This window comes from Amborella trichopoda, chromosome 1, assembly GCF_054954075.1.
Source record: "Amborella trichopoda isolate Santa Cruz 75 chromosome 1, AtrichopodaSantaCruz75HAP2 v2.0, whole genome shotgun sequence".
In the NCBI taxonomy this organism is placed as follows: domain Eukaryota; kingdom Viridiplantae; phylum Streptophyta; class Magnoliopsida; order Amborellales; family Amborellaceae; genus Amborella; species Amborella trichopoda.
This window is the reverse complement of record NC_142336.1, coordinates 40787699-40800242: the sequence shown is the minus strand read 5'-3', so window position 1 is coordinate 40800242 and position 12544 is coordinate 40787699. Positions and strand designations below refer to the sequence as shown.

Below are 12544 nucleotides of genomic sequence, written 5' to 3'. Positions count from 1 at the left end.
TATTAAAAAAATAAAAAAATTGAATCTCAAAATAGTGCACCTTGCAACATATTTTCTAGACCGTCCATTTTCAAGATTTTCATGTGTTTATAGATCTACTTGATTTTAACTATTTTTGAAGTTTACAATTTTTTAAGATATGAAAATAGATTTTAAGATAATCTTAAAAAAATTTACAACAAAATTAATGTTTAAGGTTGCAACCTTACAGGAACCGCACCCTTATTATAATCTTATTATTATTTTGGTAATTACTATTAAATATCATGATTTCACGTGCATACTGCTTGTAATTGAAAGCACCGCGTAAATGTTCGTTACTCATCTCCCTCTCTGTCTCTCTTGAGGTTTGCTCAAATCTTATGCTATGGAAGCACAGCTATGTAACCTCTCATTATATTTGACTTCTCACAAATGAAACCTAGTACCATTTTAAACCCAATTCCCAATCTCTTTATCTCCTTCACCAGATCGTTCTGCCCCGTTTCTAAACCATCAAGCCCCTCGAAATTCAATGGCGAAGAACCCTCTATCTCTGTAATCAGCGCAAAAAACTATGGAATGTTGCTAGATTCCTGCATCGAAAGTAATCATCAAACAAAGGGAAGGTTAATCCATGCAAAGATCTTGATCACTGGTTTGGGCCAAGACCCATTTCTTGCTTGCAAGCTTATCACCTTTTATTCGGCCTCAAAAAATGTCATTCTCTCTAGACTGGTTTTCAATGGTATCCTTGAGCACAATGTCTTTTTATGGAATTCCATGATCAGAGGATATGTTGTTAATGGGTTTCATGAGCAGGCCTTGGCTTTATTCTATAACAAAAGAGCCGCCGGGATGAAACCCGATTCCTACACGTTTTCGTGTGTCCTCAAGGCTTGTGCTCTCTTGTCTGATCGCAATCAAGGTAAGGTATTACATGATTTAGTAAGGGAAAGTGGGCTTGACGAGGATTTGTTCGTCTCGAATTCATTACTCTCAATGTTTTGCAGATGTGGGAGATTCGAACATGCGATCCAATTATTCAATAAAATGCCTGAAAGAGACAGAATATCATGGAATTCAATAATAACCGGTTATATAGAACATGGTTTTTTTGATGAAGCTATGGAAATGCTTCAGAAGATGATTGAGAGTGGATATAAACCAGATAGTGTCACCATTTTAAGTGCACTGGCAGGATGTCCTTTGGCTTTAGGAAGAGAAATTCACGGCTATGCTATCAGAAATGGATTCCACTCTACTTTCAGAGTACGTAATTCACTGGTTTCTATGTATGGAAAATGCGGTAGAAATGATTATGCAAATATTTTGTTTAGGAATTCAATCAAGAAAGATAAAGTGGCTTGGAATGCATTGATTTCTGGTTATGCCCAGAATGGCTTTTTTGATGAAAGCTTAGCTCTCCTCCATGAAATGAGACTCACAGGATGTCATTGTGATACAATTACCTATAGTGGGATAATTTCTGCATTTTCTCAGAACGATAAGCCTCATGATGCTCTCCGGATTTTCACCCAAATGCTCGATTTGGGCTTGATTCCTGATGCTGTTACTATCACCAGTATTCTCCCTTCGTGCTCAGATTTACAGTTCTTTGACTACTGTCAAGAAATCCATGCCTACACTTATAGACACAGTTTGGAGACAGATATCAGAATCAGGAATGCCCTGATATCAGTTTATAGCAAGTGCAAATCAATTCAGAGAGCCCATCAAATCTTTACACAAATTTTTGAGAGAGATGTGATTTCTTGGAGCACAATGATTGCTGGATACGCACAAAATGGCCATCATAATGAAGCCATAAACACTTTTCGAGATATGTGTAACACTAAAACCACGCCTAACCCAATCACAATTACCAGTGTCTTATCAGCTTTTGCCCAAACTTCCAGCCTCAAACCAGGAAAGGAGCTCCATTTGCATGCACTGAAACATGGGTTATCAGATCATACATATGTGGGTAGTGCCCTAATTGACATGTATTCAAAATGTGGGAAAATTGAGGAATCCCGAAGGATTTTCGACAGAATTAGCGAGAGAAACCTTGTGTCTTGGAATGCTATGATATTAGCATATGCTATACATGGTCAGGGTGGGAAAGCTCTCGCGCTTTTCAAGAAAGTCGAGAAGCCTGATCATGTTACTTTTCTTTCTATTTTATCAGCTTGCAGCCATGGTGGTCTAGTTGATCAAGGAACTGAGATTTTCAACAGCATCGAGAACTTCGGATTGAGCCCGAGTGAGGGGCACTATGCATGTATGGTGGACATGCTTGGTAGAGTAGGGCAGGTCAAAGAGGCATTGGATTTGATAGAGAAAATGCCTGTGAAAGCTGGTGTGGATGTATGGATGGCTCTTCTTGGAGCTTGTAGAATACACAGTAATTTGAATATTGGGATTTATGCAGGGAGGAGAATAATAGAGTTGGGTAGTGAGAACCCAGGTTTTTATGTGCTCTTTTCAAATTTTTTAGCAGGTTTTGGGAGGTGGGAGGAGGTGGAAGAGGTGAGGAGGTTGATGGAGGGGAGAAGAGTGAAAAAGAGAGCTGGGTGTAGCTGGATAGAGGTTGATCACAAGGTGCATGCTTTTGCTGTGAGGGATATGACACATACCCAACAGGAGTGTATATACCGCATGGTGAGGCATTTGAACATGCAGATCAGTTGATTCCTTATAAGGGGTTGCCAAGAGGGTAACCTGTTGTCTTACAATCTCAACTTTACATGTCATTGATTTTGCATCACTAAAGTGATTATAATTTAATTAGTCTAAGAGTATCAAAAAGTAATTAACTTAAAATGATATTACCTAAAATTGGAATAGACATAAGCAGAAACGCTCCTTGCACATGTCACACATCCCCATGCATAAATACTTAAAAACCAAGAATTGTAAAATATTTAACAAGCCCTCAGGGGTGGGAAATTTGTTGGTACCTGTGTATGGCCATGGGTATTTAAACGTGCAATATTTTTCTCTCATATAATTTAATGCTTATCACTAAAAATAGAATCTTCTTAAAGAGAGATTTTCAAGATTACAGGGCCACGTTTTCTCAGATATTTCAGGAGGAAGCCGACCAGGATTACAGGGCCACGTTTTCTTAGAGATTTCAGGAGGAAGCCAAACGTTGAAGAACGGCCTCCTCTATCCCTCTTTCTCCAACCTCCTCTATCCCTCTTCAAGGAGGGTTTCATGGTCGATACATAGAAATTTATAGAGTTTTCATAGTTCTAATAAAAGCCTAATCTTTGTGATCGATAGTTTAAAGACACTGCCCTTAATCTTAGGAGTTGGTCCATATCTTCCCTCAAGATTTTTCAACATTGGTATCAGAGCAGATTGTGGAAGCGTAGTGGGTTCATAACCTATAGATCCCAATTTTTTTTTGGTATTTTATATATCTATATTTTTTTCTGAGTTTAATTTACAGTAACTTTGATATTGTGCTTTGTCATTCACGTATATCTTGCTGTAAATTTTTTTCTAACCTTAAATTTGATAGTCTGAATTTATTCATTTTTTATAAATTTCTCTCTCTTAATTTATTGCTCCTTATTTGTGATTTAGTGTTTGTTTTTTATTGATATTGTTTGTTTTGGAATATTATCTCTCCATAAATTCTTTTCCATATTTTCTCTCTCTAGATTGCGTTTGACTTATGTGATCATAGCGTACTCGGATGAGTCATCTATTTAATCTTTTGTAGAGAAAAGTTAAAGAGATAGAGACACTAGAAGAATCATCAAAAGAATAAGAAGAGAGAGAAAATAAGTTTAAGATTGTTGCAGAAGAGTTATCTTAACTTAGCATATGCCTCAATATTAGGTTCTCTCTCTACGTCTCAATATTCCGGCTCTCTCTAGAGTAGGAATATAGTTATTTTTTCTCTCAGATCAAGTTGCTGATACAATACATACTTGAACCCACGGTCAAGTAACAGAAAATAAGGCAAATAATTCTTCTCTCTATTTTTTAATAAAATTAATAATAATAATAATAGTAATTTGTAAAAAAAGAAAAAAGAAAAAAGGTGAACATCTAAATTTACGTATTGTTATATACCTTTTTTAGTAGCCATGGACTGCTGAAAATCAGGCGGCTGACATCTTTTTCCTCCATCTTTTTGTTGCTGAAAATTAGTGCATATTATTATTATTATTAAATCTTATTATGCACGCGCCCATTCTATTGGAGTACATGCTTATATATCAATTGCATATTTTTATTTATTTTTGTTTTTTTTATTTGCATAATAATTGTCATTGCATTGCATAATTATCTTATGCTTTGGTCTCTTTAAGTTAGAAAATTTCATGATCTTGATTTTGTGAATTTTTTTTTTTTTTGTGATTATGCAATGCCATATTTTTTGTTGAAAAATATCAAATATCATTGTAGACTCTCTATCTCGTGCTTAGACATATTCACATATTTATGAAAATTATTCTTATGCAAGATTTGACATAAAAGTAGTTGTTGCCTTTATTAATTTTTTGTTGCATCACAGCAGTGCGAGCATAAACTGTTTGAGAAAATTTTTCTTTGAAGTTGCAGCTCACTGAAAGTCGGCAAAATTATTGATTTAGCTAGTAGACAATCTTTTCTTAAACACAATTAAATTTGTTTTTAAACTTTTAGGTATTATCTAAAAATTTTAAATGGCATCTAGGCTAATCATGTCAGAATTATCCAAAGTTGAAAAACTCAATGGGACCAATTTTTCTATGTGGAAAAGAAAAATTGGATATATTCTTTTTCAAGATAGGGTAGATTATTTCCTAGAAACAAAACCACCGGTTTTAGAGCCTAATGCCAATGGTCAAGCCAGCAGGAGACTTGAAAAATGGTTAGAAGATGACAAAGTAGCTAGGACTACTATGTTGAGCTTTATGGAAGATGATTTAATTAGAGTCTTTGAGGATTACACCACAGCCCAAAGTATGATAGGCGTCCTATCTGAAAAGTATGAGACCACTTCTGAGACCCATGTACAATTGTTGTTAGAAAAATATAATTCTTGTAGAATGAAAGAAACATACACAGTGACCGAGCATGTCAATAAAATGACAGTGCTCGCAAAGGACCTTGCTGCAGCTGAGAATCCAGTGCCCAATCCCATGTAAGTATCCATTGTCCTTAACAGTCTCCCTCCATCTTGGGAGTCTGTTATAATTGCATTGAATCATTCTGCACAAGGGATAACCATGTTAAATCTTCCCATGTATCTTAGTATTTAAGCTGAGAGAATAATGATGAAGAAGTCAAATGAGTTTTACTTTGCCCAAAGTTCATCTTCTCAAATCCTCAAGAAACATTTCAATTATCAGAAAAATACTAGGTGTAAGGGAATGACGAGAAATTTTAAAAATCAAAAGAATAAGGTTGAGAAGACGAGTTTTTATTGTAAGGAAATTGGGCACATCAAGTTTAATTATTCTAAGCTGAAAAATAAAAATAGGAGCCAAAATAACAACCTTGTTCGAAATAATCAAAATAAGATAAATGACTTGATCTGCGTAGTCATAGAATCAATAGTTGTCGATCATGATCTGAGAAATTGGTGGGTCGACTCAGCTTCCACTCGACATGTCTCGAGGACCAAGGATAGATTCACAGAATTGAAAGATATTGCAGGCGGTAACCAGTGGATTTATATGGGAAATGACACCTATTGCTATGTACTAGGTGTTGGTACCTTCACGCTGTGTTTATCAGGAGGAACAAATCTTTTATTGACTGATACATTATATGCGCTCAATATGAGGCGCAATTAGATTTCTGTCCCAAGGTTAGACGACAAGGGTTATGAAATAAGGTTCAGATTTTAGCGGATTACCAATGGGAAGCATTCTAGAGCTTTGGTGTACGGTACTAAAGTTGACAATTTGTATCGACTGAATATTAATGAAAGTTCATCATTTTCTGGTTATATTGATGCTTTTTTTTATGCTTTTCTGTGTATGGATGATCCATATTTATGGCACTTTAGATTAAGACGTATAAATAAAAACAAAATGAATCAAATGGTTAAAAGATGTTTGCTCCCCAATTTAGGAGAAATTGTGTTCAAAACATGCGAGCCATGTATTTCTGGTAAATTAACTAATAAGCCTTTTTCTAAAGGGAAAAGGTCTAGTGAACTACTTAGTATTGTTCACTCTGATATATGTGATCCATTAAATGTTAAAACACATAGAGGTATGGAATATTTCATAACATTTATAGACGATTATTCACGTTATAGATATGTATACTTAATTAGTAATAAATCATATGCATTAGAAACATTTAAAGAATATAAAGTTGAGGTAGAAAATCAGGTAAGTAAACATATTAAAATTCTTCAAACAGATAGGGGAGGTGAATATTGCTCCGCCTTATTTTCTGAATTTTGTAAAGAGTATGGTATAATTCACCAAACAACTATACCATGTACACCACAACAAAATGGTGTAGCTGAAAGGAGAAATAGAACTCTAATGGACATGGTTAGGTCCATGATGAGTCATTCAAATTTATCACCTCGTTTTTGGGGTGAGGCTCTCAACACTGTAATATATATCATTAATCGTGTTCCAACTAAATCTATAGACTTGACCCCATATGAATTATGGACGGATAGGAAATATGACCTTACTATCTTGAAAGTTTGGGGTTCTTGGGTACAGGTGCTTATACCACCACAAAATAGAGATAAATTACAAAGTAAAATTATAAAATGCTCTTTTATAGGCTATTCAGAAAATTCTAAAGGGTATAGATTCTATAACCATGATATTAGATCAGCAGTAGAGAGTCGTGATGCTCATTTCTTAAAAAATATAGATGATAAAAATATTTTAAATAAGCCTATTGACTTACATGAAATAATAAAGATAAGGGTCCGGAAGACCTTGTTTCTCAGACTCCTTCTACATTTGGTGAGAATGATTCAATTGAATCAATTATACCAGATAGACCTAAAAGAACTAGAGACTCATCTACGACTTTAGAAGAATTTTATGTATTTATGAATGAAGATAATTACTTTTCAATGAGTGAGGATACAATAGATGAACCTTATAGCTACAGTGAAGCTATTAGCTCACATGACTCAGCTGAGTGGACTCAAGCCATGGATGATGAACTTGATTTTATTAAATGAAATCGGGTCTGGAAGTTGGTTGACCTCCCTAAAGATAGAAAAGCCATCTGTTTCAAATGGGTCCTAAAGAAAAAGCTTAATTCAAATGGATCCATTGATAAATATAAGGCTAGGTTGGTAGCTAAAGGATTTACCCAAAGGGAGGGCATAAATTATGTAGAAACTTATTCTCCAGTAGCAAAATTTTCATCTATTAGGATCATCCTTGCATTAGTTGCATATTATGATCTAGAATTATTTCAGATGGATGTCAAAATAACTTTCTTAAATGGAGAATTAAAAGAAGATATATACATGAAACAACCAAAAGGATATGTAATTAAAGGCCAAAAAGACAAAGTATATAAACTTAAGAAATCTTTATATGGTCTAAAGCAGTCATCTAAGCAATGGTGCTTTATTTTTCATAATGCAATCATTGAAATTGGTTATATAGCCAATAGGTTAGACCATTGTGTATATGTCTGGAATAGTGAGAGCAATTTTGTTATATTGTCACTATATGTGGATGATATTTTGATAGCCGATAATAATATTGGAATGATTAACCATACCAAATCATGGCTAAGTTCTCATTTTGAGATGAAAGATATGAGAGAAGCCTCATATGTATTGGGCATTAAGATAACAAGAGATAGAAGTTCAAGACTTCTATGTTTATCTCAAGAAAATTATTTAAAAATTGTTTTAAAGAGATTTAAGATGGAAAATTGCAAGCCCATAGATACACCTGTTTGTAAAGGCTTAAAATTATCAAAGAAAATATGTCTATTAAATGATAGTGACAAGCTGAAATGGAAAGAATTTCATAAGCTCAAGCTGTAGGATGCATAAATTATATCATGTTGTGTATAAGACCTGATTTAAGTCATGCATATGGTCTTGTAAGTAGATTTCAGAGTAATCCTGGGATAGCTCATTGACAAGCTATAAAAATAATACTTAGATATATTCAGAAAACTAAAAATTACAAGTTGTGCTTCCAAGTTGACAACTTAGAGATTACTGGGTACTCTGATGCAGATTTTGCAGGCGACCCAGATGATAGAAAATCAACCTCAGGAATTGTATTCTTCTTTGGTGGTAGATGTGTTTCTTGGTCTAATAAGAAACAAGGTTGTGTAGCTCGGTATACTATGGAAGCCGAGTATATTGCTTGTAGCATTGCTACAACTTATGCCGTCTGGATTAAGCGCTTCATAAATGATTTGAAGCTGGATATAGCCGACAGACCTGTTAAATTTTTTTGTGATAATCAGGCTGCTATTTCATCAATTAGAAATGGAGCTTATAGTTGCAAAGGTATTTATGATATTATTGGAAAGAATGAAATAATTGTAAGTTATTTGTAATCTCCAGATATAATTGCTGACCCTTTAACAAAGGGATTGAATGCAGAAATATTATCACAGCATGTAATTTTGATGGGACTTAAAAATATTTAAGTCAGGAAGTCCCAAATGGGATATTTTTTGATGTCTTGGTCATAAGAGGAAAAACCGCATTAACGTAAAAAACCATGACATGACTTTGGATATTTTTTGTTATGAGATATATAACCGCACTTACGTGAAAGCCTCATGACAAAAATATGCACATAAATGTTAAATTCATTAAGTGGTAAAGACTTTATGATATTTCAATATATCTGGTCCTCATGGGCAAGTGGGAGATGTTGGTACGTGTGTGTGGCCATAGGGCCTTTAAACGTGTAGTATTTCTCTCTCTTATAATTTAATGGTTATCACTAAAAAAAGGACGCTTCTTAGAGAGAGAAAGTGTCGTTATTTAACGGCCACGTTTTCTTAGAGATTTCAAGGAGAAGCCGAACATTGGAGAGCGGCGTACTCCATCCCTCTTTAAGAAGGCTTTCATGGCCATGGAGAAGTACACAGAAATTTACAGAGTTTTCACAGTTTTGATAAAAGACTGATCTTTGCGATCGATAGTCTAAAGACACTTCCCTTAATCCTAGGAGTGGGTCCATCTCTTTCTTCAAGTTTTTTCAATAAAATTTACATGATGAGACTGTTCAATTTTGCCCAATATTTTAGAAAAGAGCACATATACTATGCTCCTCAAGGGCATAGTTTATTTGTAGTCCATCGGCTAGATGATCGACTTGAGAGGATTTTTTAAAAAAATTTTAAGAACCACTTAAGAATTACAAAACGAGTATTCCCATAAAACAAATTGAAATTTGAGTTTTTTGAAACTTTAGATCTCACCACCTAAAAATTGGATGGTCTCTATCATTGAGACCAATGAGGAAAGACTTTTTTATTGAGGTTAATATAAGGGATAAATTTTTATTGAGGTTAATATAAGGGATAAAGAGGGAGCATCCTCAAAATTTGGGATCTTAAAATTAATTCGGTGAGAAGGGAGTGGGGCTTTAGGAGGGGTAAATGGACAGTACACTCCCATGGAAGTACAATATCTTTTAGCTTTAAAAAATACAAAGTTGCATTTGTATGACCCTATCTAACCCTGTTGGTGGGGTTGTCCCGGTTCCCTTTATATATTGGAAACTATTTGGTTTCCATTAAAAAACGGTCGGTTTTTTAACAAAACTAGCCGATTTGCCCATGTTTTATTTTTTATTATTATTTTAATTTTTTATTTTTTATTGGTCGATTCTCTTGGCCTGATTACTAATCCCAATGAGAGATCACTAACCTGGACCGGTTTCTGGGATGGTCGATTTACCGTGCCGATCTAAGTTTTTAATATTGCTTTTGGTACAAACAGGCCACTATGGTATTTAGCCATTAGGTGTAAAAAAATGTGGCAATATAGGCATGCGAAATCGAAGGTAAATATTGGATGTTTCAATCGAAAATTGAATAGTCTAAGCCTTGCCATCGTAAAAATGTATTATATTTGACGGTGCATCATTAGCCAATGCATCTGATATAGCAGCCTATATGTCCATCTCTGACCAGAGCTCTACACATTTTTTACTTTTTCTTTCACAGGTAAAGCTACGAAATAGTGAATGGTATGTAGGTGAAATCTCAAAATATATATCATTATTTTATTTTATTTTTATTTATGTAAATTTGATTGAGATGAAATACTTGGTCCTATTGCGTACCATATACAATATAAAAAAATAATTTTAATAATTTTAAATAAATCTTTTCTATCTTAATACCTCTGGATCCTTTCGACTATAAACTTTTTTACCTTAAAAAAAACTAAAATGACACTCTACCCTTTTTTTTATTTTTCTGCTCCATTAACCTGAACCACACCCTCTCTCTTATCACGTCTCTCTCAAAACTCCATCTCTCTCTTACGAAAACCGGAGGTCGCTCTCTCTCTGTTGCGAGCAAAGGCAGCTCTCTCTCGAGACTTCTAGGGCTTTACATGCCTTGACTCTAAGAGATTCAAAGCTCTCCGTCTCTCTATTCTGCAACCAATAGGGTCTTCAATTTGGTACGAATCTTGCGTCTTTTGTCTGCAATTAGGGTTTATTTGCAGAAAGTTAGGGTTTCGTTTCCCATTGTACAAATCTTGGATCAATTCTCTGATCACTTGCAGAGACGCAGCAGAACACCATTTCAGCTCTGACATATTTTCTGAGCTTTTGAGGAAATTATTGTTTCCTTTCAACGAGGAAATATTCTGTGGTCTAATGAATCTCCCACCCACAAGGCGGAAAGAGAGAATTGAAGAAACTCTGGTTCTCTCTTTAAAGCTCTGGTTTTCTCTATCTAAAACTCCCACTCTGGCTCCAGAAGGTGCTTTCGTTTTCTCTCTATCTAGAACTCCCCCGCTTTCTAAATTGAGAGGATCTTGCTAAATTCAGAGTCTCAAAGAGAAGACCAGAGGTTGAACCAGACCCATATCGTATGATGTAACGTGAGCTCACAGGGGATTTACAGAGAGAAATTTAGCCTGAAGATTCACTTATCAATTTACACTTTGGATTTAGACAACCCGGTGGATTATTTAGGGAAGAATGTAGGGGTCATTGGATTTATACAACCCGGTGGATTGTTTAAGAAAGAAAGTAGGGGTCATTGGATTTGGAAACATTTCACATATATATTTTGAGGTACATGGAAACCAAACAAGTTCACTACCTGTGTCCATGATGAAAGAAAGAGGTTGCGGAGGTGTTCCGAAATCGAGAGTGACAATGTAGCTACCATAGCTTAGAGGAGACACAGGAACCCCAAACGTAGTTGCATTTTTGCCAAATTTGGGGCGTTTGAGAAGTTTGGCTCTTGCCAACGAGGTGGAGGCATAGATGGAGCGCTAGTGATAGGGACCTGCTTGATGTGGGTTTTGGGGTGAGTATTTCTAGAGAGAGAGTGAGACTTTGGGGGCCGTTTAGAGACAGGGGTTTGGGATTGTTGCAGAGGGAGAGAGAATGGTAGAGAGAGAGAGTCATGACTGCTGAGAACTAGAGGAAACAAGAATTGTAGAGAGAGAAAGTGGGAGAAGAGAGAGAACATGGTGGCTCCTGTCTCACCTTCAGTAGAGGAACCTTCGGTAGAGGGACAATTTTATATGCATAAAGTCTCGTATGTAATTGAGAGATGGACAAGGTTCTTCTCCGATTCTGCAAATGAACAGTCTCTCTCTCTCTCTTGCTATGGCGACGGTTGTTGCAGAAACTGAACCAGTCCAGCAAAAGAAGTCGAGGAAGCCACTCAAGCCGAAGAATGAGAATGATACCGTTTTGCTCAAGTCTCCGGGCTTGTGAAAAAAATCTTGCTTTGCTTCCTTGGGGTTGTAAGAGAGAGAGACTGTGATGTGAGAGACAGGGAAGGTGGTTCTAGTTTAACGAAAAAAAGAAAAAGAACAAAAATAAGACAGTCATTTTAATTCTTTTTAGGATAAAAAATTTATAATAAAAAAATCCAGGAGATTGTAAGATGAAAAAAAATAAGCTGTTTTTGATTATAAGTAATATTTTCATTTTTTGGATATCAAGAGATACAAAAGTTAAAAATAAGACTTAAAGGGGATATTTTTCTTTTAAAAAATATTTATTTTATATTTTTTCCTTATACACCCTATTTTGTGGTACACATGTACAAAATTACATCACTATCCGATTTCTAGAAAAAATTATTAAAATTTAAATAGTGATATATACTTTGAACCACTCGATAAAGATCTAACTGTTAAAATTCCACTTATTTTACTATTCATTATAGCTGTCAAGAATTTATTAGTTTTTTCTTTTTTGTAACTTGGCTATTGCTAATTAAATCGTGTCTTAGGTCTCAACTTGCCGGGTTTGTTTGGCTTTGGAATCCAGGATCGGAACATTGGGGAAAACCTAAAGCAAGATGAACTTATAAAGAACTTATCTTCTTCCAGTTTGTAACAATCAATCAATGACCCCACACGAGTCCTACCAAATTCCAGTTT

At 35.1% G+C, this 12544-nt stretch overlaps 1 protein-coding gene across 3 annotated transcripts; it reads left to right on the top strand.

Annotated features, from left to right (window-relative positions):
• On the top strand, positions 1 to 8629 carry LOC18426335 (pentatricopeptide repeat-containing protein At5g16860). Of its 3 annotated transcripts, XM_088865434.1 has the most exons (3): positions 2 to 907; positions 993 to 2643; positions 8177 to 8629. In XM_088865434.1, exons 2-3 carry the CDS (start codon positions 1033 to 1035, stop codon positions 8276 to 8278), a joined length of 1713 nt encoding a protein of 570 aa, XP_088721560.1. In that variant the 5' UTR covers positions 2 to 907; positions 993 to 1032; the 3' UTR covers positions 8279 to 8629. The 3 variants fall into 3 exon arrangements, with proteins under 3 accessions (XP_006833054.3, XP_088721554.1, XP_088721560.1); XM_006832991.3 differs by having other exon boundaries at positions 1 to 2643; XM_088865428.1 differs by lacking the exon at positions 8177 to 8629 and adding an exon at positions 3066 to 3531 and having other exon boundaries at positions 1 to 2643.
• The last annotated feature ends 3915 nt before the right edge of the window (positions 8630 to 12544 follow it).

Coding starts and splice junctions, on each gene's coding strand:
- LOC18426335 (XM_006832991.3), top strand. CDS start 415: ATGAAACCTAGTACCATTTTAAACCCAATTCCCAATCTCTTTATCTCC. Junction 2,644..8,176: donor AGGAGTGTATATACCGCATG/GTGAGGCATTTG, acceptor ACTCTGATGCAG/ATTTTGCAGGCGACCCAGAT.